At 53.1% G+C, this 24933-nt stretch overlaps 3 protein-coding genes across 10 annotated transcripts in view; 1 reads left to right on the plus strand and 2 right to left on the minus strand.

Moving 5' to 3' along the window:
- Positions 1 to 841: 841 nt before the first annotated feature.
- Positions 842 to 10814, minus strand: RSAD1 (radical S-adenosyl methionine domain containing 1). 8 transcript variants are annotated; one of them, XM_019638625.1, is made up of 10 exons: positions 9345 to 10813; positions 8788 to 8921; positions 8478 to 8682; positions 6028 to 6393; positions 5761 to 5824; positions 5108 to 5255; positions 4844 to 4898; positions 4066 to 4169; positions 3733 to 3884; positions 842 to 2636 (listed from the first exon to the last, which is right to left on the minus strand). In XM_019638625.1, exons 1-9 carry the CDS (start codon positions 9477 to 9479, stop codon positions 3767 to 3769), a joined length of 1329 nt encoding a protein of 442 aa, XP_019494170.1. In that variant the 5' UTR covers positions 9480 to 10813; the 3' UTR covers positions 842 to 2636; positions 3733 to 3766. The 8 variants fall into 8 exon arrangements, with proteins under 8 accessions (XP_019494170.1, XP_019494171.1, XP_019494169.1 ...); XM_019638626.1 differs by having other exon boundaries at positions 842 to 1246; positions 9345 to 10812; XM_019638624.1 differs by having other exon boundaries at positions 842 to 1312; positions 9345 to 10812.
- A 378-nt stretch (positions 10815 to 11192) lies between these two features.
- ACSF2 (acyl-CoA synthetase family member 2) overlaps positions 11193 to 24933 on the minus strand; it is a 32856-nt gene continuing 19115 nt past the window's right edge. The window contains exons 2-16 of the mRNA XM_019638621.1: positions 24050 to 24236; positions 23556 to 23684; positions 23223 to 23276; positions 22742 to 22860; positions 22437 to 22602; positions 21769 to 21864; positions 21469 to 21626; positions 21089 to 21180; positions 20729 to 20805; positions 14275 to 14382; positions 12963 to 13114; positions 12013 to 12154; positions 11815 to 11925; positions 11606 to 11674; positions 11193 to 11340 (exon numbers count right to left, since the gene is read on the minus strand). Of these exons, the coding sequence (XP_019494166.1) occupies positions 11290 to 11340; positions 11606 to 11674; positions 11815 to 11925; positions 12013 to 12154; positions 12963 to 13114; positions 14275 to 14382; positions 20729 to 20805; positions 21089 to 21180; positions 21469 to 21626; positions 21769 to 21864; positions 22437 to 22602; positions 22742 to 22860; positions 23223 to 23276; positions 23556 to 23684; positions 24050 to 24236 (1711 nt within the window). The 3' untranslated portion in view covers positions 11193 to 11289. The remainder of the gene's footprint in view (positions 11341 to 11605; positions 11675 to 11814; positions 11926 to 12012; positions 12155 to 12962; positions 13115 to 14274; positions 14383 to 20728; positions 20806 to 21088; positions 21181 to 21468; positions 21627 to 21768; positions 21865 to 22436; positions 22603 to 22741; positions 22861 to 23222; positions 23277 to 23555; positions 23685 to 24049; positions 24237 to 24933) is intronic.
- On the plus strand, positions 14812 to 20515 carry CHAD (chondroadherin). Its single transcript, XM_019638632.1, has 4 exons — positions 14812 to 17379; positions 19204 to 19367; positions 19632 to 19777; positions 20008 to 20515. The coding sequence occupies exons 1-3, from the start codon at positions 16606 to 16608 to the stop codon at positions 19771 to 19773; spliced, it is 1080 nt and encodes a 359-aa protein (XP_019494177.1). The 5' UTR covers positions 14812 to 16605; the 3' UTR covers positions 19774 to 19777; positions 20008 to 20515.

Here is a 24933-nt window from a genome sequence, read left to right on the forward strand (position 1 = left end):
TATTATCTCATTTTTTGTTAAGATTGTGTATCTAAATATGTTCCTCTGCATCTAAGAACTTTTGCTAAGATACACACCAGAATCGTAACAGTGACTGATCTTTGAGTGGTGGGATTACAAGTTGTATCGGTCAATTTAGTTTCAATTATGCTGCAGTAATAAACAACCCGAAAATTTACTGGTTTACAACAGTAAGCATGAATTTCTCACTCCTGCTCACGTCGCTGTGGTTGGCTGCTCCTATGCCCAACATCTTCTTCACTCTAGGACCCAAGCTGATGACACAATCTTTATGTGAACACTGCAGGTCTCTTTGGCAGAGAGAGAAGACGGTGGACTACCCACTGGCTCCTACAGTCAGTGTGAGCAAGTCTCATGGTCCTTCTTGGGTTTAAGAGGGCAAGGATATGTGGGATATAAAACTGAAAACAACAAAGGAACAAGACAAACAAATGAAGAAACAAAAACTCACAGACACAGACAACAGTTTAGTGGTTACCAGAGGGTAAGAGGGGTGGGTGGTGGTAGAAGAGGGTAAAGGGGGTCAAACATATGGTGATGGAAGGAGAACTGACTCCGGGTGGTGGGCACACAATGTGATATAATGATATATCACAGAATTGTACACCTGAAACCTATGTAACTTTACTAACAATTGTCACCCCAGTAAACTTTAAAAAAAAAGAGGGCTGGGATAGATCAATCCCCAACAGGACCTCAGGGGAGGGCACTCAAGGAAGGGTGGTAAACATTCTGAGCAATAATACAATCAACCACACCAGTGATTTCATCCTTGTCTTAGTCTGTTCAGGCTGCTATAACAAAAATACCATAGACTGGGTGGCTTAAACAACGAACATTTATTTCTCACAGCTCTGAAGGCTGGGAAGTCCAAGATCAAGGTGTCAGCAGGATTCGGTATCTAGTGCGAACCTGCTTCCTGGTTTATAGATGTTTGTCTTCTCTCCAAGTCCTCACGTGGTGGAAAGACAGAGGGAGCTCCCTGAGGTCTCCTTTATAAGGGCACGAATCCCATTCATGAGGGCTCCATCCTCATGACCTAATCACCCCCAAAGGCCCCACCTTGGGGATGAGATTTCCGCATGTGAATTCTGGGGGGCACAAACATTCAGTCTGTGGCAATCTTATTATTTAAAGGCCTTTTCCTTGCAGAATGCAGGTCTGTCCCAGGAAGTGGGTGGTCTCACGGAGATGGGACACATGGGTTCTCACTGTCGAGTCTCTTCTGGAGGGAAAAGACAGACACCAAATCCAAGCTACCCAACACCAGGCCAAAATGGCAGCTTCAAGCCTGAGGCAGAGGAGTGAGAGAGAGGTCAGGATTCTGCCTAATTTAAGAGATAGGTCAATTGACCTGGACCCACTGTAAGTATAATATGATGATATAACAGACAATTCTGGATGTTCATAAGCGTTGTACCAGGTCAGCTACTTACTTATATGACTAGAGCCCAGTTAGAGGGCTTCTTTGAATATCCCCATATGTAATATGGAAATTATAATAGCTGCCCTGCCTACTTCATACTACTTGGTGCGGAGGGGCGGGGGGAGGGTGCCCTCAATTATAGGGCTTTATAATTTAGTGGTCTCGCATACAGAAGGTTGGTCCTTCGTGCTGTAACCACACACCCACACATGTTACATTTCCCTCAACTCCTCTCATCACCAAAGTAGCTTGTTCACCCCTTTTAATTGTGTTCATGTGCTTTTTAGTAGGGCAGGTAAAAAGTGACAATAAAAGTCTCACTATGAAGGAGAAGCCCTTTGATGGATGGGCCATGGAAGGCCTAGATGCAGAGCGAAGGACCCCCCTTCATTGGGTCATGTCTGCAAGTAGCTGTGTCCCCGTCATTCCTCCTGACCCCAGCCTCCCAGGATGGAAGGCAGGAGATGACAGGGCTTCCCAAACTGGCCTGATTATTAGAGCCATTTAGGAAGCACTTAAAAACTAGATTCCTGGGCTCCGCCTCCAGGAGATTCTGATTCACCTGAGGAGGGTGGGACCAGGCTGAGTCACAGAAACTGATCCATGCCACCCCCACTTGGCCCTGGCTTCTATCCAGGCTGTCTGCATAGGCCTCGTGAGGTGCCCCAGCAGGGAGGGCCTGGGCATCTCAGGTGGCACGAGCCCTGGCTGCTGGGAGAAACCTGAGTGGGCCCAGGTTATCTGATGGTGCACCGGCTCCGGCCCCGTGCTCACTTCTTGAATATCAAGATCAGGGGAAGGCACAGGAAGAGGCTCTCCCAGGCAGCACAGGTCACCCTACAAACTGCCCTAGGGCCACAGGAGGTAGTAAGAAAAACATATTCCCCTTTCTGCTCCCAGCCCCAGAATCAAACGCGCCGCAGGCTTCCACAGTCTGCCTGCATACCCTCACTGATAACCCTGACATTTATCTCTTTACACATCTATCAACATGGCGGTGAGTTCCTCGAGGGCTGGAACAGGTCTTATTCCTCTCTGTGTGCCCGGCACAGTGCCTGGCACATCAGTAGTGCTTGCTAAATATTTCATGAATAAATGAGAGGTAGTAACACTTACCACGTTACCACAGGGTCACAGAAGGACTGACATTCACACCCACTAGGCACACGGGAAATGCACGTGCTCACCTCTGAGGGGTGAAAAGCCCCATCGTTAATCACCCAGCTAGCTAGAGGCTGAGCTTGGCATGCCCCGATTTGCAGCAGCACTAAATTACTTTTGGCATCACAGTACCCTTTGATCTGAAAATTTATGAAGCCTCCTCACAGGAAGATGCCTTTTTCTCACACACATACACATGCACCCTGCATATAATTTCTGGATTAAGAGTATCGGCCCTTCAAAAAGGGAAACTTATTTTTAGACAGATATTCAGTTAATGAATATAGATGGAAAAATAAAGTCAGAAATGAACATTTTGCAAAAACCCCAATCTAATCACTGATTTAGGCAAGGAGCATTGATGGATGCTCAATCATCGGGTAAATAATTGTCAGGGAACAGGAAGAAATCTCAGCTTAGACTTAGCCTCTAGTCCCCAAATCCACAATTTAAGAAGGAGCCTGGACAAAGGAAAGGACCACAGTCAAGGCAGGCTCCAGATGGTCTTATTAGGCTATTTAAATAAAACCAGGTGACCATTACGGCAAGTAAAAGGCCAGTGGAGAGTTAACCAGACTCGGGGTCTCTTCTGAATTCTTCTCCTCTCCCCTTTCCCTGCTTGCTCCCCCCACCCACCCTTCACTCTCTCAAGGAAAAGGCTGCAGGGGACAGGGGACTGGGAGAGAGGACTCAGGAGGGTCTGTGAGGTTCCTGACACCCCAACCATATCCTGGTTGCCAAAAGGGAAGGGACAAGGCTTGCTTTGAGCTTTCCCGCTGATTTCAGGGTCCAGCAGGCCACTGTACTGGATATACGCATGGGTCCATCAGCATACCGCAGTTCCTTCTATGTCCCGTCCTGTATTATAGGGGCTGGCGGCCTGAGAGGGACATTCCTCAGAATCTCTTGCCAGCCAGGATTTGCTTTAGAGGCCACTCGTGAGAAGCACTCACAGGAACCACCATTCCTTCTCTGGCAGTGGTGGGTGCACTTGATGCCAGTTCCCAGACCAGAAAGACCACTCACTTCACTAGCTGGTCTCCTGGGGATGCTACAATGACCAGGGCTGAGATGCCTCCTGCCAGGGGAAATGTCTGCAGTGTCAGCCCAGCCCCCAAGCCCACCTGGTATAGTGTCCTCAGGTACAGGAACACCTGGTCATCCTCCTGGCACAGAGGAGAGGGCTCTCTGCTGCCAGGCCTCTTGGAGTAGAAGCAGCAGGGTCAGCAACAGTGAGTCCAGCACAGCCAGGCCCTCCCAGGAACACCGAAGACCCCTGGAAAACCGAGAGGCCTGGATGTGACTGCCTCATCTCACCAATTTCAATCCCTACCCTCTACCAGTGTTACCCAGAACCCACAGGCCCCTCCTCCTCGGTCTTTCTCGCTTCTCCCGGGTATGCGATCTGTAGTCAGGGATCTCTAAGATTCCTAACCACCCTCCGACCCCCAACACACCCGTGATCCAGCTGCAAAAGGCCCTGCTCCAACAACGTGTTCACCTCCTTGTTTGTTCCAAACACGTCCCAAAGGGTCAACTGGGGCTCAAACTGCTGCCAGTGCTGGGGAGACAGGAAGGTTCAGAGGTGCAGGGACCATGGGTGGATAGTTGGTGGGGCTCTTCTGGGCCATGTGTCTGGGGGTGTGGTGAGCGAGGGTAGAGTCCAGCAAAGGATCTCAGCAACGAGGCCCAGGCCAATGGGCCAGCAGGGAGGTGAGGACCTTCACTCCTAGTCCATGTTCAAGTCGAACTCCAGCTCCCAGCCAAGCCAAGTCTCCCTCCAACCCTTACCCCAACCCCACCCAGCCCCAGCCAGGGCTTTATGGCCCTGACTTCATCCAGAGCAATTTTAAGTTTGATCGATCCTCTATTACATTTCCTATCTGAGCTTTCAGCGCTGCTTAAAAACATTTGAAAACACTTAATCTAGTCTATTCCCTATTGCTGAGAAAATTGAAGTTCAGAGAGGTGAAAGGATGTGTGCCCAAGGTTGTAGTAGAACAGGGGCTGGAGCCCAGGTTTCTGCAGTCCGAGTCTAGGGTTCTCACCCTTACACCACACTGCCCATGAGGCCTTGGCTGGACCAAAGCCCAGCCTCCAGCTGCCAGTCCCAGAGGAATGGGAGGGATGTGTGTGTGCGTATGTGTGTGAAGGAGGAGGAGCGCGTGAGATAGGAAATGATTCAGCACAGCTTAGGAGTAGAAAGCAGTGTGCCAGGGCCTCTTGACCCCTTACCTGGTGAGTGATCCCCACGTCTGTGCGTAGCCCCATGGCCAAAACTTCCTCCAGCCTGAAAGGAAAACCCTCAGAGGGTCTTGGAAAGGAGACCTGTGCTTCCCCCAGTCTTCAAACCCTATGCTGGGATGTGTGTATGGGGAGCTAATGAGGAACATGCAGTATGGGGCAGAACAGGGCAGGAAATAAAGACGTAAACATGGAGGTGTTTCTGGGGGTGCGAGGAAACCCGGGGTGAAGAGCCCTGTGCCCTCCGATGCTCACAGCTCCAGCTTGCCCAGGGGGATGCGCTTCCGGGTGCCATGACCATGCAGCATCACCTCCTTCATCCAGATGTCAGGCTCCAGGGTCTGGATTCGAGCCTCCCGAACGTGGCTCCCGGCCTCCTGGGGCACAAATCGCCCATGGGCCCCTGACGACAACAACCACCCCCACTTTAATAGCAGCTAACATTGAGTGCTTGCCAGACGTTAAGTCAGTGGTTCTCAAAGTGTGGTCCCTGGACCAACAGCATCTAATATGCTACTGGGTTGTCGGAAAAGTCATGATGCATTTTTGCAACGAAAAACATACAAAAAATATGTCATGACTTTTCCAACAACCCAATGGAAATGTAATTTCTCAGGCCCTACACCCACCTGTCCAATCAGAAATTCTGGAGGTGGGGCCCAGGAATCTGAGTTTTAATAAGCCCTCCAGGTAATTCTGATGTACGCTAAAGACAGAACCACAGTGCCAGGCAGTGTATCAAGCACCTTAAAATACACACTCAATGGCTCTATGGCATCCTTTTTTTTGCCCCACTTTAATATATGAGGAAATAGATAGAGGTTTGGAGGTTAATAAGTGGCCCAGGATCACACAGCCATGACATTCCATTCCTGAGTCATCTATTCTATGGTTTACAGGGGACTCACCAGGCCCAATGCCAAGGTACTGACCGCATTGCCAGTAAGTCCAATTGTGGGTACTGAGCGCCCCCTGTGGGGAGGGAGGGAACAGTCAGTGCAGAGCAAAGAGAGTAGCCCCATTTCTGTTCAGGTAAGAGGCACCTGGTTAGAATGTCCCACCTCCTCAGGCCTCAAGGCACCTAGCAGAGACCCTTCTCCCCAAAGAATCACATTTCCCAGGTCACGCCCCAGCCTGCCCACTCCACACCTTCTGCCACCAGCCCCAGGACTTACATTCCGGGCGAAGTTGGAGACCTCATACTGGCGGAAGCCAGCCTCCCTAAGCACTGCTCGTCCCTCCTGGTACATCTCAGCAGCGAGATCGGGGTCAGGGGCAGGAAGGGCACCCTGTTGCACTTGGGTGAAGAGGGTAGTGCCCCGCTCCAGGGTCAACTGGTAGAGGGAGACGTGGTCGTCACAGTGGTGCAGCAGTTCCTTCAGCTGCCGGAGCCACGGCCCCACCTGCTGTGTCGGCAGCCCCAGCATCAGGTCCACAGATACGCGCCCAGGAAAAAGGCGCCGAGCCTCTGCCAGTGTCTGCAGAGCATCACTGGCTGAGTGTGTCCGCCCCAGCAGCTGGAGCTCAGTGTCATTCAGGGACTGGGGAGAGAGGGTCCAGAGTTAAGTGCACAGCCCAGCTCAGAGGGAAACAAAAACACTTGACATTCCTGTAGATGCAGATACGGGCAAAAATACAGAACAAGGCAGGGAGCTGGAAGGCAGATGGTCAACCCAGTACCAAGGGTATCATTCACTGAAGGGTTACGATGTGCCAAGCATTTTTATCTAATTCATTCTTATAAACCTCCAACATTGGCTCCATTTTACAGATGAGAAAACTGATGTTCAGAGATGCTAAGTGACTTGCCCAAGGTCATGCAATGGCAAAGTCAGACCTGGAATTTAGGACGGTCTGACTCCAAAGTCAAGAATCTTTTTACACTTCACTTTTTATATTGAAGTACTTCAAACCTATAGAAGAAGTGAAAAAAAAATTCAATCATCACCTTCATCTAGATTGACCAATTAACATTTTGCCACATTTTCTCGGTCTCTCCATAAATATACTCACATATTATTATTATGTTTAATCATTTGAGGGTAAGTTAAAACCAGCCCTGTCCAAAAAAACTTTCTGTGAGGATGGAAATGTTCTATATCTGCACTGTCCACTACAGTGCAGGTACTAACCACATGTGGCTATTTACATTTTAAAACAATTAAATTTAAATAATCACATTCCAACTGTTTAATGGCGTGTGGTCAGTGTAGATATAGAACAATTTTAGTAGAATATGATAGCCACTGGCTGCATGCTAGTGAGTACTTGCAAAGTGGTTATTTAAATTTAATTAACTTAAAGATTGCACCCTTTTACCCCTAAATATCTAACTGTGTATTTCCTAACAATAAGGACATTCTCTTATATAACCACAATCCAGTTACAGAGTTCAGGAAATGTAACACTGATATAATGCCATTGTCTAATACACAGTCATATTCAAATTTGGCCAACTGTCCCAATAATGTCTACGTAGTAATTTCCTCTTCCTGCTTCAATCCAGAATCCAATCAGGGTTCACACATTGCACTCAGCTGTCACTGTCTCTTCAGTCTCCTTTAGACTAGATCCTTTGTCTTTGTCTTTCATGATACTGACATTTTTGAGGAGTACAAGCCAGCTGTTTTTCAAAATGCGTCGTAATGAATAAGGTCTAGAGATCTGCTGTACATCATTGTGCTTATAATTAACAATACTGTACACTGAAAAATTTGTTAAGATAGATCTCATGTTATCTGTTTTTACTACACACACACAGTCTCTTAGTTGAGGTTTTCCTGAGGTTTCCTCACAATTAGATTCAAGACACATATGCATCTGGGGCCAGAATATCTCAAAAATGATGTGCCTTTTTCAGTATGTCCCATCAAGGCAAGGCCCCGACCCCAAACTCTATGGTAAAGTGGTACCTGTATTAGAAGAGGGGAAAATACTGGATATGCAAACACTAGGGGTCAACCTGAGAGGAATATGTTTCTCCCTACTTAAAAACCTTTAACAGCTTCCGTCACCACTAGGCAAAACCCCAAACTCCCTAGTATGGTGCTGAAGGCTTCCTTGTCTCCAACCTCTCCAGTCACAAGGAATGACTGACAGCTTCCCTAAAACATGCAAGGCTCTTCCACATCCTGTGTCTTTTCCCTATCACATCCTCTCCCCTGGTGATCTCCTCCTCCTCCTCATTCAAACATCACCTCTCCAGGAAGAAATCCATGATTTCATCAGACTGAGATGCCCTTCAGCCTATACTCTGAAAGCCTTTTGTAGAGACCCCCTTCACCATGCTGCAATGATCTGACCACCCGTTTGCCTCTTCCTGTGTCTCCAATCATGCAACACATCTTTTTTGAGCATCTATGTGCCAGGCCCTAAGGTGGGTGCTTGGAATAATGTGATGAACAAAAAAGGCATGCGTGATCCCTGCCCCACAGAGCTTGTGGTCCAGCACAGAAGCAAACAATGACATAGTTACCGAAGTGTCACCATACACTTTTCAGTACCTACTGGGCCCTGGCACCCTGAAGGAACTCAATAAATGTTTGCCCAATAAATGAATGTGACTAGAGGAGAGACAGCACTGAAGGGCTGGGTGTTCTGGGATGGGGTGGGTAAGGTGGGTTACCTGGAGGCCAATGGACAACCTGTTGACTCCTGCTGCCCCGAATGCTGACAGCCTGGAGCCTGGGGCAGAAGTGGGATTGGCCTCCAATGTGACTTCACAGTCTGCAGGCAGGTGGGTTGCTTGGGCCACTGCCTCTAGGATAGCAGCCACAGTGTGGGGGCTGGCTAGGCTGGGGGTGCCCCCACCAAAGAACACAGACTCCACCCTGGCAAAAGAAGATGGAGAAGATGAGACCTGGGGGAGCACTCTGGGATATCTGCACCTGTCCTATCCACTCCCCAAAGATCCACTTCCAGTTTCCAGTACCCACCGCTGCACCCCGCTGAGCCGCAGCAAAGTCTGAGCCTCAGTCACCAGGCAGCTCCGCATAGCAGCCTCCTCCACACCGCGGGGGATGTACTTGTTGAAGTTGCAGTAACTGCAGCGCTTCTCGCAGTAGGGCCACTGGGGGCGGGGGGTGTACAAACAGGGCGAGAGGTAACCCTGGGCTGCCCTGACCAGTTCCAGGGTACAGTCGTACACATCCCCCTCCCCATCCCCACTCCAGTTCCATCTACAGTGGCTACGCCATCGAGCCACACAACTCCCCAAGGCAGATCGGACTGGGGTTATTATGTCCACTTCACTAAGACAAAACTGAGATTCAGAAGGCAAATAACATGGTCAAGGTCACCGAGCTGGTGAGCACCAGAGACTTCAGGTCCCCAGACCCGGACACTACCCTGCCAGGGCACCGGGTCCCAATCAAGACCTCGTCCAGGGACTGGGAACATCAGCAGGCGGGCTCACGCGTGACCAGTCAGTCGTAAATGAGTTCCGGCCGGCGCGGCCAAGCCTCCCGAGCTCCGCCTCCCTCTTCCCACTCACGTGGACGTAAAGGGCAGCGCGCTGGCTCCCGGACTCCGGACTCCGGGATCTTTCTGCACCCTCCGCCCGGCGTTGCCTCTGGGCTATTTTGGCCGCTGCCGCCCAGGCGCGGGCCCGGACCCCCGCGAGTGCCATGGCGCATACTGCGGCTGGTCGCCTCGTGCGTGGGGCAGGATCGGAGGTCGAGATGCGCCCACGGCGCACAGTGTGCGCGGGGTGGGACCGGTGGGCTGTTCGGGCGGAAGGAAGACGGGCTGCGTGACCGAACGCCGCGTCCGACGACGCGCGGGCAGAACCGGAGGCTTTGGGCCTGCGGCGCCACCTGCCGGGCACCGATGCGCTCACCGCAGGCACCTGCCCTTCCTTTCCCTCGTAGCGGGAAGAAGGTTGTGCGGTGAGCTGCCCACCTTTTGGCACCCTGTCCGGGGGAGAGCCCCCTGACCCATCCAGGAATTGTTAATTCGTTCAATGAATTCCTTCACATTTTATGTGCCTGGCACAGAGCTGGGCGCTGGGGAAACCCAGATGCATCAGACCAGGTCACAGTACAAGGTGTATAAGATAGGAGAGAGGCAAACCAACAAAAGAAAACAGCCAACAGATATTAATTCAGCACCTGCTGGATACCAGGCCAGTCTGCTCTGTGATGTGGAGCGATCTGTTACAAGGGCGGTGGAATCAGTAGGGAGGAGAGGGCACTTGGGCTGGACGTTGAAGCAGCAGAAAACCCCAGACTGGAGACTAGGCTGTCATCTCCTGGATCAGGCCAACAACACGCCCCCCACCCCCCCAACACACACACACACACACACACACACACACACACACACACACACACACACACACACACCCTGCTGGGAGGAGAGTCAGGGATGGTGTCTGTGATACAGGCAGGATGCAGGTAAAGGGCTAGGAGAGCAGGCACCTAAACAGTCCCATGAAGTGGAAAGATCATGGGCTTTGGAGTCAGACAGCTGGGTTCTAATTCCAGCTGTATGACTCTTGGGCAAAACACCAAACCTCCCTGAGTTTCATTTCATCATTTGTGAAATGGGGCTAATGTCTCCTTGACAGCGTTGTTGGGAAGATTTCAAGAGAACGTGTACATGAAAGCACCTAGCATAGTGTCTGGCACTCAGAATATCCTAATCTTATGTTCATTTTCTAAAAAGTAAAGAGGAGGCCACTGCTGCTGGGGGCAGACACATTGAGAGGTAAGGATGGCAAGCAGGAGGAGCTGTTTTTATTTCTTGGGTTCAGCTATAGCCTAATTTATCTGGCTCTGCCCCTCAGGGAAGTCCATGTTCATCAATGAAAACATATATACTATATAAAAATTGGGTTGGTTGGGGAGGGGATGAGGGAAGTAGGGAGATGAGGGATGATAGCTATAGGGTATGGAGTTTCTGTTTAAGGAGATGAAAATGTTTTAAGTTGACTATGATGGTGGCATATATCTGTGAATATACTAAAATCCAATGAATCGTACACTTTAAATGGGTGAATTAGATGACATGTGAGCTATATCTTAATAAAGCTGTTATAAAAAAGAATACTTCTTGCTGGACTAATCTGGTGACAATGTAAAAAAATTAGTGTAGTCTTTAAAAAGTCTGGTGACAATGTGAAAAACAAATGAATATAGTCTTAAAACTCCTCACTCAATCCCTTTGAGATACCAAAGGGATTGAGTGAGGAGTAAATTAATTTGATAATGCACACCAAAGTGCTTAGCACCATTGTTGACAAGGAATAGGAGGTCTGAAAGTGCGAGTTTCCCTTTAGTCTCTTCCCTTCTCCTTCCCATAGTAGTTGCCAAGACAGCATGCCAGCAAGGGACCAGCCAAAGAAAACAGAGAAGATCTTTATGCCAAATCACAAAGACAGACTAGGGGAATGTGGGGGAAGGGCAGGGAGGGTATGGGAGGGTCCCCCTCCTCTTTAGTCACAGGTTTAGGTGTCGTTCCATCTGTTCTCGAAGTTTGAATTTCTGGATCTAGAGGAAAGAGAAAGGAATGAGAGTGAGGCTTGGGGCCTTTTTCAGCTAGGGTGACCAACTTGGTTTGTCTTGGTTTGCCTGGGACTGGGGAGTTTCTTAGGATAAAGCTGGGAAAGTTTGGGGCAGGATGAACTGACTAGTTGGTCACCCTACTGCCAGATTCTTACCCATGGCTAAGGGCGGCATAGGTGGGGCCACCTGGCCTTCTGCACTTGGGTCCCAAGCTACCCTGCCCTTCCCTAGTCTCCTCCACCTTACATACCTTTCCTGAGACAGTGAGGGGGTAGTTGGTGACAAACACGACGTATCGGGGAATCTTGAAGTGGGAGATCTGCGGGCCAGAGGGAGATACAGCATGAGGCTGGGTGGGAGTCATAGGGTTGTGGGAGGGGACAGTGGGCTGAGTGGTTGGCTGGGAGACGGGTTTGAAAAACTGAGCACCATCAGTTTGGGGTGAGTTGAGGCTCTCACCTTCCCTTTGCAGAAAGCCTTGATGTCTTCAGGTGTAGTCTCCTCCCCCTTCTTCAGCCGAATGCAGGCACAAATTTCCTCTCCCATTCGGTCGTCCTTCACTCCTACCACCTTCCAGAATCACAGATAGATATCAGACATCACCATCCCCATCCATGTTTCCTGTTCACTTGGGCTTACCCGGATTGGGTGCCTCACCTGCACTTCCTGCACCTGCGGGTGTGTGTGAAAGAAGTCCTCGAGTTCTGCGGGGTAGATGTTCTCTCCACCCCGGATGATCATATCCTTGGAGCGGCCCACAACTTTGCAGAAGCCCTGCTCATCCATCATGGTGATGTCTCTGCAAGGAAAGGCCAGGAATGGCCTCTCACTTCTGCCTCAGCCGGCCCGCTCACTCACTCATTCATCAAACATTTATTGAGCATCTACTATGTGTCTTGCACTGCTCTAAACTCTGGAGGATACAGCATGAATAAGATAGTTCCTGGAACTTACAGTCTCGTGTGGGAGGCAGACACACACAAACCAATACCTACAACATTCTCTCTCAACATATCTATACATATGCTTTCCATGGCTGGCTTCTTTTCTATCATTCAGGTCTCAGCTCAAATGTTTCCACCTTAAGGAGGCCTCTGACCACCCAGTCTAAGAAAAGATCCCCTCCCTATGACAGTCACTTCCTCTCCTCTGATCCTATTTTATTTTCTTCATTTTGATCAATGTCTGAAATGATCCTGTTTATATTTGTCTCCGTCTACCAGACATGTGGGAAATAAGAGCAGTATCCTTCTCATCTTGCTTTCCACTGGACCATCGGTGTCTAAAATAGTGGCACATTGCAGGTGCATGAGAATTTGTTGAATTAACAAATCAGTGATGGAATCTTGGCTTCAATTCTGCAGATACTGGTGTAGTGCACCATCCTAGGCACTCTCATCAGTACCGCGTTTGATCCTTCCATGAGCCCTATGCATTGACTATGATCATCCCCATTTGACACATTGTGGAGATGAAGTCTCTATGATGTGAAGGGGCCATCCTGACACACATGTTCTCCCTCTTCTAGTTTAATGTTCCCTGCTCAACCTCAGGACCCCCAGCCTCCCCTCAGCAACCAAAACCTCTACCCCACCCTGTCCTCTCACCCTGTCCGATACCACTTGTCCTGTCCAATTGCTTCCTCAGTCTTCTGGGGCTCATTCCAGTAGCCCAGCATGACACAGTACCCTCGGATCCACAGTTCTCCGGCTGTATTCAGCTCTGCCAGTTTCCCCGTCTCCATGTTTATGATCTGGGCCTGAGACAGGGTAGCTTCAGGCTGGTGCTTCCCACCCTCTCACTTCAGGATGGGGGCCCTGAGAAATGGGGAGAACTTTGCCTTTTCTCCCCCCAATCATGAGGCCCCCCTGGCTCTGCCCATTCTGATTTAGGGAAGGGAGACAAAGGCCAGAGTGGCCCCATCACCAATCAGACACCTGAGCTGGGCATGCAAAAACACGTGAGGCCCAGGCCAGGGGTGCTGAGGTGGAGTGCACAGGAGCTACCACAGAGAAGGAGGCCTGTGGAAGGCCAGGCCGGCTGAAGAACTGTAAACTGTGCAGAAGAAAAGGGAGTGTCTTCTTACTTCCCATTAAGCAGCAAATAGAGAAGCCAAAGAGGGTGGCGTGGCAGGGCCATGTGAACAGGAGAGGCAGCAGAGAGGAAGAGTCTGAAAGCCTAATGGAGAAATGAGCCACAACAAATGTGCAAGGAAGGCTTAGCTTCTATGTGCCTCAGTGTCTGCACCTGTGAAATGGGGAGAACTGCACTGGCCCCTGTCTACCTCACAGGTGGGCATCCCACAGAGAGTGGCAGTGAGGCTGTCTGACACATGAGAGGGGGCTAACATCACTACACACTCACTCCAGGGAGGAAGGCAGGATGGCAGTTGGCCCCAAGGGAAGCAGCTGCTTGGGCACATTGGCCCCGATCCCAGAGGGGCAAGGATACAAAGGGGCAGAGGAAACCAGGTGAGGGCTGGCATAAAGCACCAGTGTTGGAGCAGGAAAGGAGGGAGAGACGATCTGGGTCAGCCATGAAGTGCAAGGAACCCCTAAAGAGACAGGCTGCTTGACAAACTCAGTGTTTATACTAAGCAAAAAGAGGAACTCTGCTGAAGTGAGGGTGGGGGGCCTATGGGAGAGAAAGAGCTGTGTAGGAAAAATCTCTGTGCTCTGACTCCTTTTTGAGGCTGTCCTGGCTGCCCTGAAACAGACAGTGGGGCTTGGCAAAAACACACCTCAGACAGGAAGGGAGGCTGCGGAGAAGTTCAGCTGGCGACTGCTCATGGCTGCTGCTCAGCTCTTCCTCTCAGCCCACAGAGAAAGCCACAGGCCAGGCCCAGGGAAGACCCTTCTGTGGGGAAGGGTGGGGTTCTCTGTAGGAGATGAGGTCTGGGAGTCCTGGTGTGGGGCTCACCTCTGTGTGAGGCATGATTCTGCCCACACTTTCTGCCTTCTGCTCCACAGTGTCCTCAGGAAAGGTCATGAAGGTCACAGGGCTGTTCTCTGTGGTTCCATAAGCAACCTAGAGGGTCCAGAAAGGACGTTTGGAGGGAGCTGGGGGACTGCAGAGGGATGGCGTGAGCTACCCTGAGGGGTTGGGAGGAACTCAGGGGAAAGTGGAGGGCAACTGAATGGTGGGGAGAGAGGCACAGGTGTTAGAGATCAGAGGTCAGGAGGCAGAGGAGCTGGGACATTGAGCCGATTAACTCAACTAACAAGGGCCCCAGATGTGAAATACAATTGAGAGCAGAGAAGCCATTCTTTTCTAGCCAGGACTCTCTCAGTCTCTGTTTCCCTGGGGCAGCCACATCCCTCAGCCTGTGGCTCCCAGTGTTACCCACACTCAGCCTTCTCTCTCCCGTCCCCAAGCTGCCTTAGCCCCTCCACTTCCTGATTTCAGGCCACAACATCCCCCGCCCCTCCCTTCCAAGCCCAAGGTCCCATAAACTTGATGAGAAAGCCAGCCTGCCTTGGCCCAGCTGGGAGCCACACAGACACAACCCCCCATCCCCATCCCTACCCTGCCCCATCCACCAAAACTCGGGACAAGTGCCTAGCCTTGGGATGGGTGCCCCTCAAGTTTTGGAAAGTTTCCTGTGAATTTTATTCCATCAAAATAAAAATACAGCCAAAGCAAGGATTTTAAAAGCCAGTGGCACCTCCTCTCCCCCCTCCCCAATTCCAGTGGTTGGAACATCCTGAGCAACAGAAAACCAGAAACCAGTCTTAGAGGAGCCTAAGTGCCATGAGGGAACTTCTAGGCCGAGTATGATCCTCATCTAGAGGCAATGGGGTGGAAGGGGCTTAGGAGAGGGGCAGGACTCCACATCTGAGCACTGAGTGAAAAGATAGGGACTAGCCACTCCGTATTCTAGGTCCCCTCCAGTCAGCAATGATACCAGACCTTTGTCTGTCCCCCTCTCCCCCTGCCACCAATTTCCTCTGTATCAGCGGGCATAGCTCAGGCTCAACTGGGGTCTGGCAAGACCAGGGGTCCAGTTCATCTCCTAACCCCAACGCAGGCAACACTCCCTGCCAGGTAGCCCAGAGCTGAGACCCTGACTGCCCACCATCCTCTTTCCACAGGAATTCGGACACGGTAGCTGGCAAGTGGACACAGAGACCTGGTGGGCTGGAGCAGGGCTGCCCATAGGACCTGAGCTATCCAGGACTGGTCCCTTGTAGCCAGGACCTGGGCCCCCTCATCTGCCCTCCCAGTCCTGGGGCCACTGCCCAGGTGTGGCCTGTGCCAAGTACATCTTGGCGCCACTCTGGCCACCACCCTGAGAGACCCCTCAAGGGCAGGTCGTGACCACTGGGGGTAGGAATGAGGGGATGGGATATTTTAGGGAGATTAAGGGCGGGTGTGTGGGGGAGGGGCTGTGCTTGTTCAGTTGCCCCGACTCTGTGCTTGTGGTCTTCAGGTGTGTTTGCAAGTCCTGTGGGTCACTCCCCACAATCCACCACCCCCTCCCACACACACACACACACAGACTTTTTTGGTTAGTCTTCAGCCATGGAAAAATGGGAGAGTGGATACAGGGCAACTCAAGTTTCGGGTTGGGAGACGGGCCGAAGGCAAGTCCAAAGGTGGGGTAGGAGCTCCCATCTCCTTGGGGCTGGCTGAGTGTCTAGCCAGAAGGGGGAGCCCGACGCCAGGGCGGCTCGCACGCTCCGCCGGCGCCGCACAAGAGCCCCATTAAAGCGCCGCCGGCTGGCCGACCGCGGCGAGACTCGCGTCCGGCTGTCCGGCCCGGCTTCCTCCCTCCCCGGGTCCAGGGCACCCGGCCCAGTGTATATGGGGGGGCGGCATGGAGGCTCGAACTTGAGCAAACAAATATGTTCATGGAACGCCTCCCTCTCTGCGGCGTAATCTCAGGGCGCTAGACACCCCCCTTCTTAAAAAAAAAAAAGCATGGAGAAAGGAGCTAGGGGTCTGGAAAGAAGCAAGATCTGAGAGCAGGGGACGAGGTCGAGGGCCACCCTTTCAGCCCCGCACGGTGACCAGCTGGGGGAGAGGCCCCCTCCCCTCTCCATGGAGGGCGGGGGCGCATCTCCGGGCGGGAGGGAGTTAAGCCCGGTGGCCTCGATGCTCCACGTAGGAGCTGGCTTTGGCTGCCAGTTGTGGTCAGGGCCACCGTATAAATAGGGCGGGAGACCCGAGCGGCCGAGGACTTCCCGCTGCCCTCACCCTGCCATCGTCGTCGCTGCCGCTGCCCCCAGCCCAGCCCCAGGCATCCTGGCCATGGCCCGCCAGATGCTCTTGCTCAGCCTCGGCCTCCTGGCCGGCCTGCTGCCGATGCTGGCCGCCTGCCCCCAGAACTGCCACTGCCACGGCGACCTGCAGCACGTCATCTGCGACAAGGTGGGGCTGCAGAAGATCCCCAAGGTGTCAGAGAAGACCAAACTGCTCAACCTACAGCGCAACAATTTCCCGGTGCTGGCTGCCAACTCATTTCGGGCCATGCCGAACCTCGTGTCGCTGCACCTGCAACACTGCCAGATCCGCGAGGTGGCTTCTGGCGCCTTCCGCGGCCTCAAGCAGCTCATCTACCTGTACCTGTCCCACAACGACATCCGCGTGCTGCGCACCGGCGCCTTCGACGACCTGACTGAGCTCACCTACCTCTACCTGGACCACAATAAGGTGACTGAGCTGCCCCGGGGGCTGCTCTCCCCACTGGTCAACCTCTTCATCCTGCAGCTCAACAACAACAAGATCCGTGAGCTGCGCGCAGGCGCCTTCCAAGGCGCCAAGGACCTGCGCTGGCTCTACCTGTCGGAGAACGCGCTCAGCTCCTTGCAGCCCGGTGCTCTGGACGATGTGGAGAACCTCGCCAAGTTCCACCTGGACAGGAACCAGCTGTCCAGCTACCCCTCGGCTGCTCTGAGCAAGCTGCGGGTCGTGGAGGAGCTGAAGCTGTCCCACAACCCCCTGAAGAGCATTCCCGACAATGCCTTCCAGTCTTTCGGCAGATACCTGGAGACCCTCTGGCTGGACAACACCAACCTGGAGAAGGTGAGCTCCTGGCTGCAGAGCTCTATCCTGGCTCCTTCTTCTCAGCCTGGAGGTGCAGGGATCCAGGGGCACAGCTGGGAAACATTTCCTCTCCCCTAAAATTGCCTCTGTCCCTCTGGCTAGCTCCAAGGTGATGAGCTCTGTCCATCTTGTCACATCCCCACTCTCATTCCTGACCTTCTGCCCCTGTCTCTAGTCTCAGCCACAGCCCTCCAAGCGTTCCTACCTATAAACAGAGTTGGGGCTGCCCAGGCCCCACCAATGGCCCCTAGGAGGCATGTCCAGTGCTCCCAAACCCCCTGCTGTGGGCAGCAGCCACCTCTTCCTGTTGGGCCTCTGCCCCTCCTCTGCTGTTTTTTCCCCGTGTCTCCAGTAAACTTACCACCCCATAAAGGAAGGTTTGTTTATTGAAGAGCGTTCCAGAGGAGCTGGGTGAATCAGGCCCACAAAGAGACCCTGTTCCTGGAGGGGGGCGTGCATGTGTGCTCTGGTGGGGTTGGGGGCTGGGGAGTGCGGGGGGAGCAAATACCTGAGGAAGATCTCCTCCATGCCCCCTCCTCAGTCCACACACACATTCCACTGCATTCTTAGGTCCGTTTCAACTGAGTAGGGACCGGGGACCAGAGGCTCCCCCAGGTTGCAGGCATGGTACCCATGAGCTCTGGGAAGGGGCAAAGGCAAGAGCCACACACTCCTGACAACCTTTGGCATAGGTCCCAGGTGTCTCCCCACAGGGAAGACTGGCTGTGCCTCACCGTCCGTCAGACCACTGACTGCCCTTTGCCCACCCCAGTTACCAGACCCATCTCCTGGGTGCAACCTCTTTCAGTCCTTCCTCCCCTATGATGCCTGCACCTGGCCAGGTGGGGCTGCCTTGGGTCCGGGTGGAATCCCTACTTGGGGATGGAAAAATCTCTCTGGTATGGGGACTTCAGCCAGGAGGTTTGGGCAGAGACCAGGCCAAGGTGGGGGAGACAGTCATCAGAATAGTCTGGTTACCAGAGAACTTCACACCCCTCCCTGGCCACAGGCATGGAGATGAGGGCAGAATCATACCTGGAAGGCAGCCCACCTTTGTCTGCATGGATGGAGCCTGCCCAAGCCTGCCCTTCTTCAGTCCGGCCCCTCGCCAGCTTAAGTCAGAATCCCCTGTGGCCCACCAGTGCCAGAGCAGCCTTTCAGTGGGCAGCAGAGCAGGACAGCAGGGGCCGATCTGGGGCAAGGGAGGCCAGGCAGGATCTGTGACGCCTGAGCTAAGATGTGGGCACCAATAGAACGTTTCCTCTGGAGCCATCCAACCTGGAGGCTCCACCAAGGAGGCTCCACAAATAGTTTCTGGCACGCAGTGAGGGAGCAGTAAGGACAGAGCTGGGGGATGTCCCAGGACCATGGGGTTGTGGGGAGCCTGGGCCCACTGCCCATCCCACCAAACACTAACCAGCTTCACCATGTGCCAGCTTGGGCCTCTGGGGCCAAACTCTGGCTGCCTCCCCAGTCACAGTGTTTGTGCAGGGAGTGTGGTGCCAGGGGCAGAGGAGCTGGGTGTGGTCCTGCAGCTACTGTTTACTCCCTAGTATGACCCTGGGTAAGGGACTTAACGTCCCTCCCCAATCTGTATATTGGAAATAACACCAGCTATCTCGAAAGGTGGTTGTATGGATTAAATCATTGGCGACAACTTAGTCATGTTGTGACACTCCTCAAGGTACCACTGCTTATGTCCAGGAAAGAACGGGAAGAACCCTGCCCCTCTGGGGCCATAGAACTGGGAAAGGCTGGACACTGGGGTTGGGGTGCTCACTCGTGCCCATCCTTGCCCCCCAGTTCTCCGATGATGCCTTCCTGGGTGTGACCACGCTGAAACATGTCCATCTGGAGAACAACCGCCTGACCCAGCTGCCCTCCAACTTCCCCTTTGACAACCTGGAGACCCTCACTCTCACCAACAACCCCTGGAAGTGTACCTGCCAGCTCCGGGGCCTCCGGAGGTGAGAGTACCCCCATGCCACCTCCCAAGCCTACCCTCCTGTGATGCAGTGAAGACACTGCCCTGCACTAAGACATCCTGGGCATATGTCCTAGATCTGCTACCTAATAGGTGTAGGACTTTGTGAGTTCCCACATTTGTGAAATGAAGATGACAATTTCAGACTATCCTGGAGCCAAGTCAATCCTGGCCTCATGGCTCACTGTCCCTTCTCCCAGCTTTCCCACATCTCTTCCCCAACCCCGGCATCTCTCTATCTCTCCAGGTGGCTGGAAGCCAAGACTTCCCGCCCTGATGCAACTTGTGCCTCACCCGCCAAGTTCAAAGGCCAGCACATCCGTGACACAGATGCCCTCCGCAGCTGCAAGTTCCCCACTAAGAGATCCAAGAAAGCCGGCCGCCATTAAACAGGTGGGTGCAGGACAGGAAGGTCCCCATTCTCCTCTCTGGAGATTCTGGCAAGTGAGGAGGGTGTCCCAGGGTACTCCTAGCATGTAGATCCTCTAGTTTTGCAGGAAGAGAAAGGGAGGACTGGGGCTCCCTTCTAAAGGGGAAAATGACACTGACTAGGACTCCCACCATTCTCTCTAAGCATCATTTGGGTTTTTGGAGTCCTGACACCGATTCTTGCCTCACCACAGGTCCTGACCCAGCTGGTCCTGGTGACTGGCCTCTGCCTTCTGCCGGAGAAACTACTGACCTTCCCACCTCTGACCCCCGCCTTCTTTCACAGCCTCTGCTGATGCACAGAGCTGTCCACACCTAGACACGTCCTGGCAGGGAGACTCGGGCACTCCAGCACCAACCCAGGTCCACAACAAGGGGCCATCACACTTGGCCCCTCTGCCTGGCTCCTCTCAGAGAAGCTGTTGCCGAGACCCCCAAGTCCTTCAGAACCAGAACTGGTTGGTCATCAGGATGGCCACCCTTCCAGAATCCCCCTTCCCTCTGCTTCTCTTTCCCTGCCATTTGGAAACAAACATCAGATCCTTGCCCCACCCTTGTTTCAAGAAAAGGTCTTAAGTTCATACCCCAACTCTGTCCGCTTCCGCCTGCCAGGGCGCTCTAACAGGACACTGGTGCTTTGCCGCATATCCCCCCATCTGCATTTCCTTCCCAGATTTCTATAAAGTTATGTATGTGTAATATTTACTCCCCGTTCCTTATCTCCATGACTTGCCAGCTGCTGCTGAGGTCAGATTGCATTTTCTCACATCTGCTTTCTGAAAGGAGGGTGGGCCTCGAGGGTCATCCCTGGTGATCTGGCCTGGGCTCACTCCTGTTCCCATCCATCTGTTCTCAACCCAAGGCCTGGCATGCCCCCGACCCACAGCCCCAGCCCCAGCCCCAGCCACCACTCACCACCAGTTCCTTCATGTTCAGCTTGTTGATGATGGCTCGGATCAGCTCTGGGGGTGCAGAGGACCCAGCAATCACACCTGAATCAGAGAGAGGGCTGACACAATTCCCCTTCTCCAGGCCCAGTGGACCCCTTTTGCCTGCAGCTCTTTCTAGGGAAGAACATTCATTTCTCTCACCTGATCCTGGACTGCTTCCTACACCTGGCAGCTGACCTTGGGCTGGTGTCCAGGAATGTTCAGGATTTGCCTCCCTCCCACTCATGTTTCTACAGTGACCTTCTTGCCCCCTAAGTAAAGGATTGGGTGTATACCTAGCTTACCCAGGCCAGTCCTGGCCTGGCCACCCTTGGCCCCATCCTACCTCCACATATGGTTGAGAGGTCATAACTGGAGAAGTCTGGCTGGTTCAAAATGTCCACGTACATTGTGGGGGTGCCATACAGGAAGGAGCCTCTGTATAAGCGGGGGTAGCATCTCAAAATCAGGCTTGGAAATAGAAGGGAACTCCCTTGTGTCACCCACCCCACCTTGAGCCTGCAGTAAGGGTCAAGGCTGCAACTGCGGGGCACAGGCAGGAGAAACTCTTTGGAGGAGGAACTAGTGCTCTCCTTGGGTGCCCCACTACCCTGTTTCCATTTCTCTTGGCTGGAGAGAGGAGACATCTTGGAGAGGGATCAGGGCCCAGGAGTGAGGACTAGGAGGGTCTCATGAGCCTGCGGGTAGCTGCCCACTGATGCCCACCTCTCTCTGCTGATGGCCTCCAGCGCCTTCTTGCCATCAAAGACCGGAGAGGACACGATGAGGGTGGCACCGTGCATCATGCTTACTATTGTTCCCGCCACAGAACCCAGGCAGTGGTACAGGGGGGTAGGCAGGATTATCCGCAATTTTTCTGGTGTCTAGAGATGGAGGCAGGAGGCTGGGTCTATCCTGGAGCCAGGAGCCCCAGAAGCTAGTTCCTCTAGCCAGCAGGGAAAGCCCAGCAAGCCCACCTCCCCACACCTGCAGGGTGCCAGTCAGCCTGGGCCAGCATCCCCTTACCTTCAGGTGCATGTTCAGGTGCTCCCCTATGTAATTGGCATTGTTGACAATGTTGTAGTGGGAAAGGGTGGCCCCCTTGGGCCTGCCTGTCGTCCCCTAATAAGACAAGCAGGTGACACTTGGCCTCTTTTTTCCCATCTGCTTCCCAGCCTGGGCCTCTGCATGGAAGAGCACTGGACTGGGAGTTAGGAGACTGGGACTGTGGCCCCAGATCCATTCATTCAATATGTATCCACAAAGGTTTACCACATGCCTGCACAGTGCCATGTGTTAGGATCCAGAAATGTGGAAGATAAGATCTCAGCCTTCATTCCACTCCTAAAGTGGCTGAGCGAACTCTGTGGTCCAACAGCAGATTCCCCGTCTGGGCCTCAATTTCCTTATCTGCTATATGAGGCGGGGGGCAGGCTCTACTAGCTCTGACCAGTGGTGACACAGTACATCTGCCCCTGTGCTGGGGACCAGAGGGCTGGGGGAGGGGAGGCATGTGACAAGGACACCAGTTGCTAATGTTTACCAGGGCAGAGAGGATATCTAGGGCCATCCCTCCAGGAGAAGAGTGTTTGCACTCCTGACCTCCTGTGTTCTCATTCTCAGGGAAGGGTCACAGGGGCAGGCAGGGATTAGCATGCTAGCCTGGGCTTGGGGCCTGGAGAACTCTGCCCTACCGAGGTGAACTGGATGTTGACAGGGTCATGGCAGGACAGGAACTGCTGGGTGTACTGGAGCTGGGCCAGATGCTGCTCTCTGCTGCCAGCTGCCACCACCTCATCAAGGAGCAGTGTTCCCGGCAGAGGGGTATCCACCGAGATGACTGTGGTCAGATCTGGGAGCCTGGGGGTAGAGACAATGGTGCGAGTCAGGGGCTGAGGTAGAGCCCAAGGAGACACCATCTTTCTCCCTGGAGGTGGGTAGGGGATGAGGGGGCCAGGATGCCACACGATGTGCCCTTCCCAACCCAGGACATCCCCACCTCTGACTCTTCAATGCCCCCGGCTGGGCCTTCTCCACTTCTGGACAGATCTGCTTCAGGATGTTGTAGTATTGCTGGGTCTTGAATTGCTTGGGGAACACGAGGGCTTTGCAGCCCACCTGTGGAAGGGGACCCCCTCCCACAGTCAGCAGGAAACCCCAGACTGCGTATCTTGTGGAGCCCACACTAACAGCTGCTCTCTCTTATACACATGCACCACTACTCTGACATGCACATGCACCACCCTCTAACACACACACGTACCAGCTTACTCACACACTATCTCTGTGATGAATGCATGCATCACCCCCAATACATATACCAGCCTTGTATCTGCCCAACCACCCCCTCCTCCTACCCACCCACAGCCTAAAGAATGACAGACTATACATGCCCTCCCCACCCCATCAGCCCTCTCTGACAACCAGAAGTCCCTTGTGCCAGGTACCCACATGGCCCCACCCCCTGGAATGGGTCCTACCTTCTGGAGGACATACTCCAGCTCCATAGCCTGGTAGGCTGGGTTCACAGACACCTGGTAGAGACAGCAAGGGTATGTCAGTGTCCTGGGCAGTCCCTGTCCTTACTGCCCCTCCACCCGCAGGAGGCACAGAAACACAGTGTAGACAGAGGCAGCACCCTGCCCCTCCAGACCTCCTTGGTGGCCTCAGGAGAAAACACTACCTGGTCTGAAACCAGCCAGACATAGGTTTCATTCTGGGACCAAGGAGCCAGGGGGCTTCCCCAGAATGTCCCCCCTCCGCGCCTCCTCCCACATACGCAACTGTGCCAGGCAAGCCCCTCCTCTCCTCACCAGAATGATGCCCGCTTGGGCTGTGGCCAGCTGCATGAGCACCCACGCATAGGAGTTGGGACCCCACATGCCCAGCCGGTCACCCCTGCAGAGGCCAATACTCAGGAGCCCAGAAGCAGCTTTGTCCACCTGGTATAAACATACAGGACACAAGGGGTAAGATGTGGGCAAGCAGGAAGGGGTTATGACTTCTATGTCAGCCCTTGGTCCAGGGGTTCACGTTAGAACCACCTGGGAACAAGGGACAGGCCTCAGTGGCTCTGGAATGGGGCTTGGAATATGCAGAGTTAACAAGTGCCCCGGGAGCGACTGATGTAGGAGGCATCTGGGCCACCTCTGCCTCAGCCCTATCCCCATCCCTGACATCCCTTGGGGTTCTCTGGAAGCCCCAGCACCCTGCTCCACAGTCAGGTGCTGCTCTTGTGGGTCCACCCAGCCAGGACAGCCTGGGGGCTAGCACCTGCCCACTTTGAGGAGTCAAGGTCAGGACCCACCTCCTCCTTGAGCTGGGCAAATGTCAACCTGATATTTTCATGGAAGATGACCAAGGCCTCTCGGTCCGGGAACCTCTGTGCTGTGGCATTCAGGCAATGCCCCACGGTCTTGTTGATAAGACGCGATTTGGTGCAGCCGTGGACATAGCTGAGGCCTCCGATGGGCAGGGTGGCGGTGTGATCTGAACTGTAGAGAGAGGCGCCGTGGGCTCGACTGCACCAGGGCAGGCCTCCCTGGCACACCCAGCTAGGGGGTAGGCTGTTAGCAATGTGTTAGGGACCACTCCAAAAACTGTCGGACCTGCCCCATCCCCAGGAACCATCACCATTGAATTTAGGGGCTGCTTCACCCTTGGGAAATCCAAACCCAGAAGCTGACTTCTTGTCCTCAGAGAGAAGGTTCTTTTCCCCAGCCTACTCCTCAGTTTCCCCTCCGTGCCACCGGCCTGGAGCCCTGGTGATTTTTCCAAAAACACTGGAATGGGAAACTGAAGCAAATCATGGTGCTTTGACTAAGCAGAGAGGTGGCCTAGGCGGGCTAGAAACAGCCTCATCCTACACTGCACCATCCTGATAAACAAACAAACAAACAAAACAAAAACAAAACAACAAAATCCTGGGTATTTGTCAAAATACCCAGAATAGTCCAACACAAAAACGAAACCTTAATATACACTATGGACTATTGTCAATAATAACGTATCCCGACCAGTGCACTAATTGTAACCAATGTACCAACACTAATGCAAGATGTTTGGGGTGATATGGATATATGGAACTCTACATAGCACCGGCTCAGTTATTCTGTAGCCCTGCGGTTATTCTGTAACTCTAAAACTAGACCATAAAAGTTAAGCCTATTAATTATTTAAAAAAGGAAAACC

Source organism: Hipposideros armiger, unplaced genomic scaffold, assembly GCF_001890085.2.
Source record: "Hipposideros armiger isolate ML-2016 unplaced genomic scaffold, ASM189008v1 scaffold_40, whole genome shotgun sequence".
In the NCBI taxonomy this organism is placed as follows: Eukaryota; Metazoa; Chordata; class Mammalia; order Chiroptera; family Hipposideridae; genus Hipposideros; species Hipposideros armiger.

What these genes read in the sequence shown, in the direction of transcription:
- CHAD (XM_019638632.1), top strand. Translation starts at nt 16,606, where the DNA reads ATGGCCCGCCAGATGCTCTTGCTCAGCCTCGGCCTCCTGGCCGGCCTG. An exon ending in ACAACACCAACCTGGAGAAG is followed by an intron (nt 17,380 to 19,203) that starts GTGAGCTCCTGG and finishes CTTGCCCCCCAG; the next exon opens with TTCTCCGATGATGCCTTCCT. An exon ending in CAGCTCCGGGGCCTCCGGAG is followed by an intron (nt 19,368 to 19,631) that starts GTGAGAGTACCC and finishes CTATCTCTCCAG; the next exon opens with GTGGCTGGAAGCCAAGACTT.
- RSAD1 (XM_019638625.1), bottom strand. Translation starts at nt 9,479, where the DNA reads ATGGCACTCGCGGGGGTCCGGGCCCGCGCCTGGGCGGCAGCGGCCAAA. An exon ending in GGTTGTCCATTGGCCTCCAG is followed by an intron (nt 6,394 to 8,477) that starts GTAACCCACCTT and finishes CTCTCTCCCCAG; the next exon opens with TCCCTGAATGACACTGAGCT. An exon ending in CCCCTGGGCAAGCTGGAGCT is followed by an intron (nt 4,899 to 5,107) that starts GTGAGCATCGGA and finishes TTTTCCTTTCAG; the next exon opens with GCTGGAGGAAGTTTTGGCCA.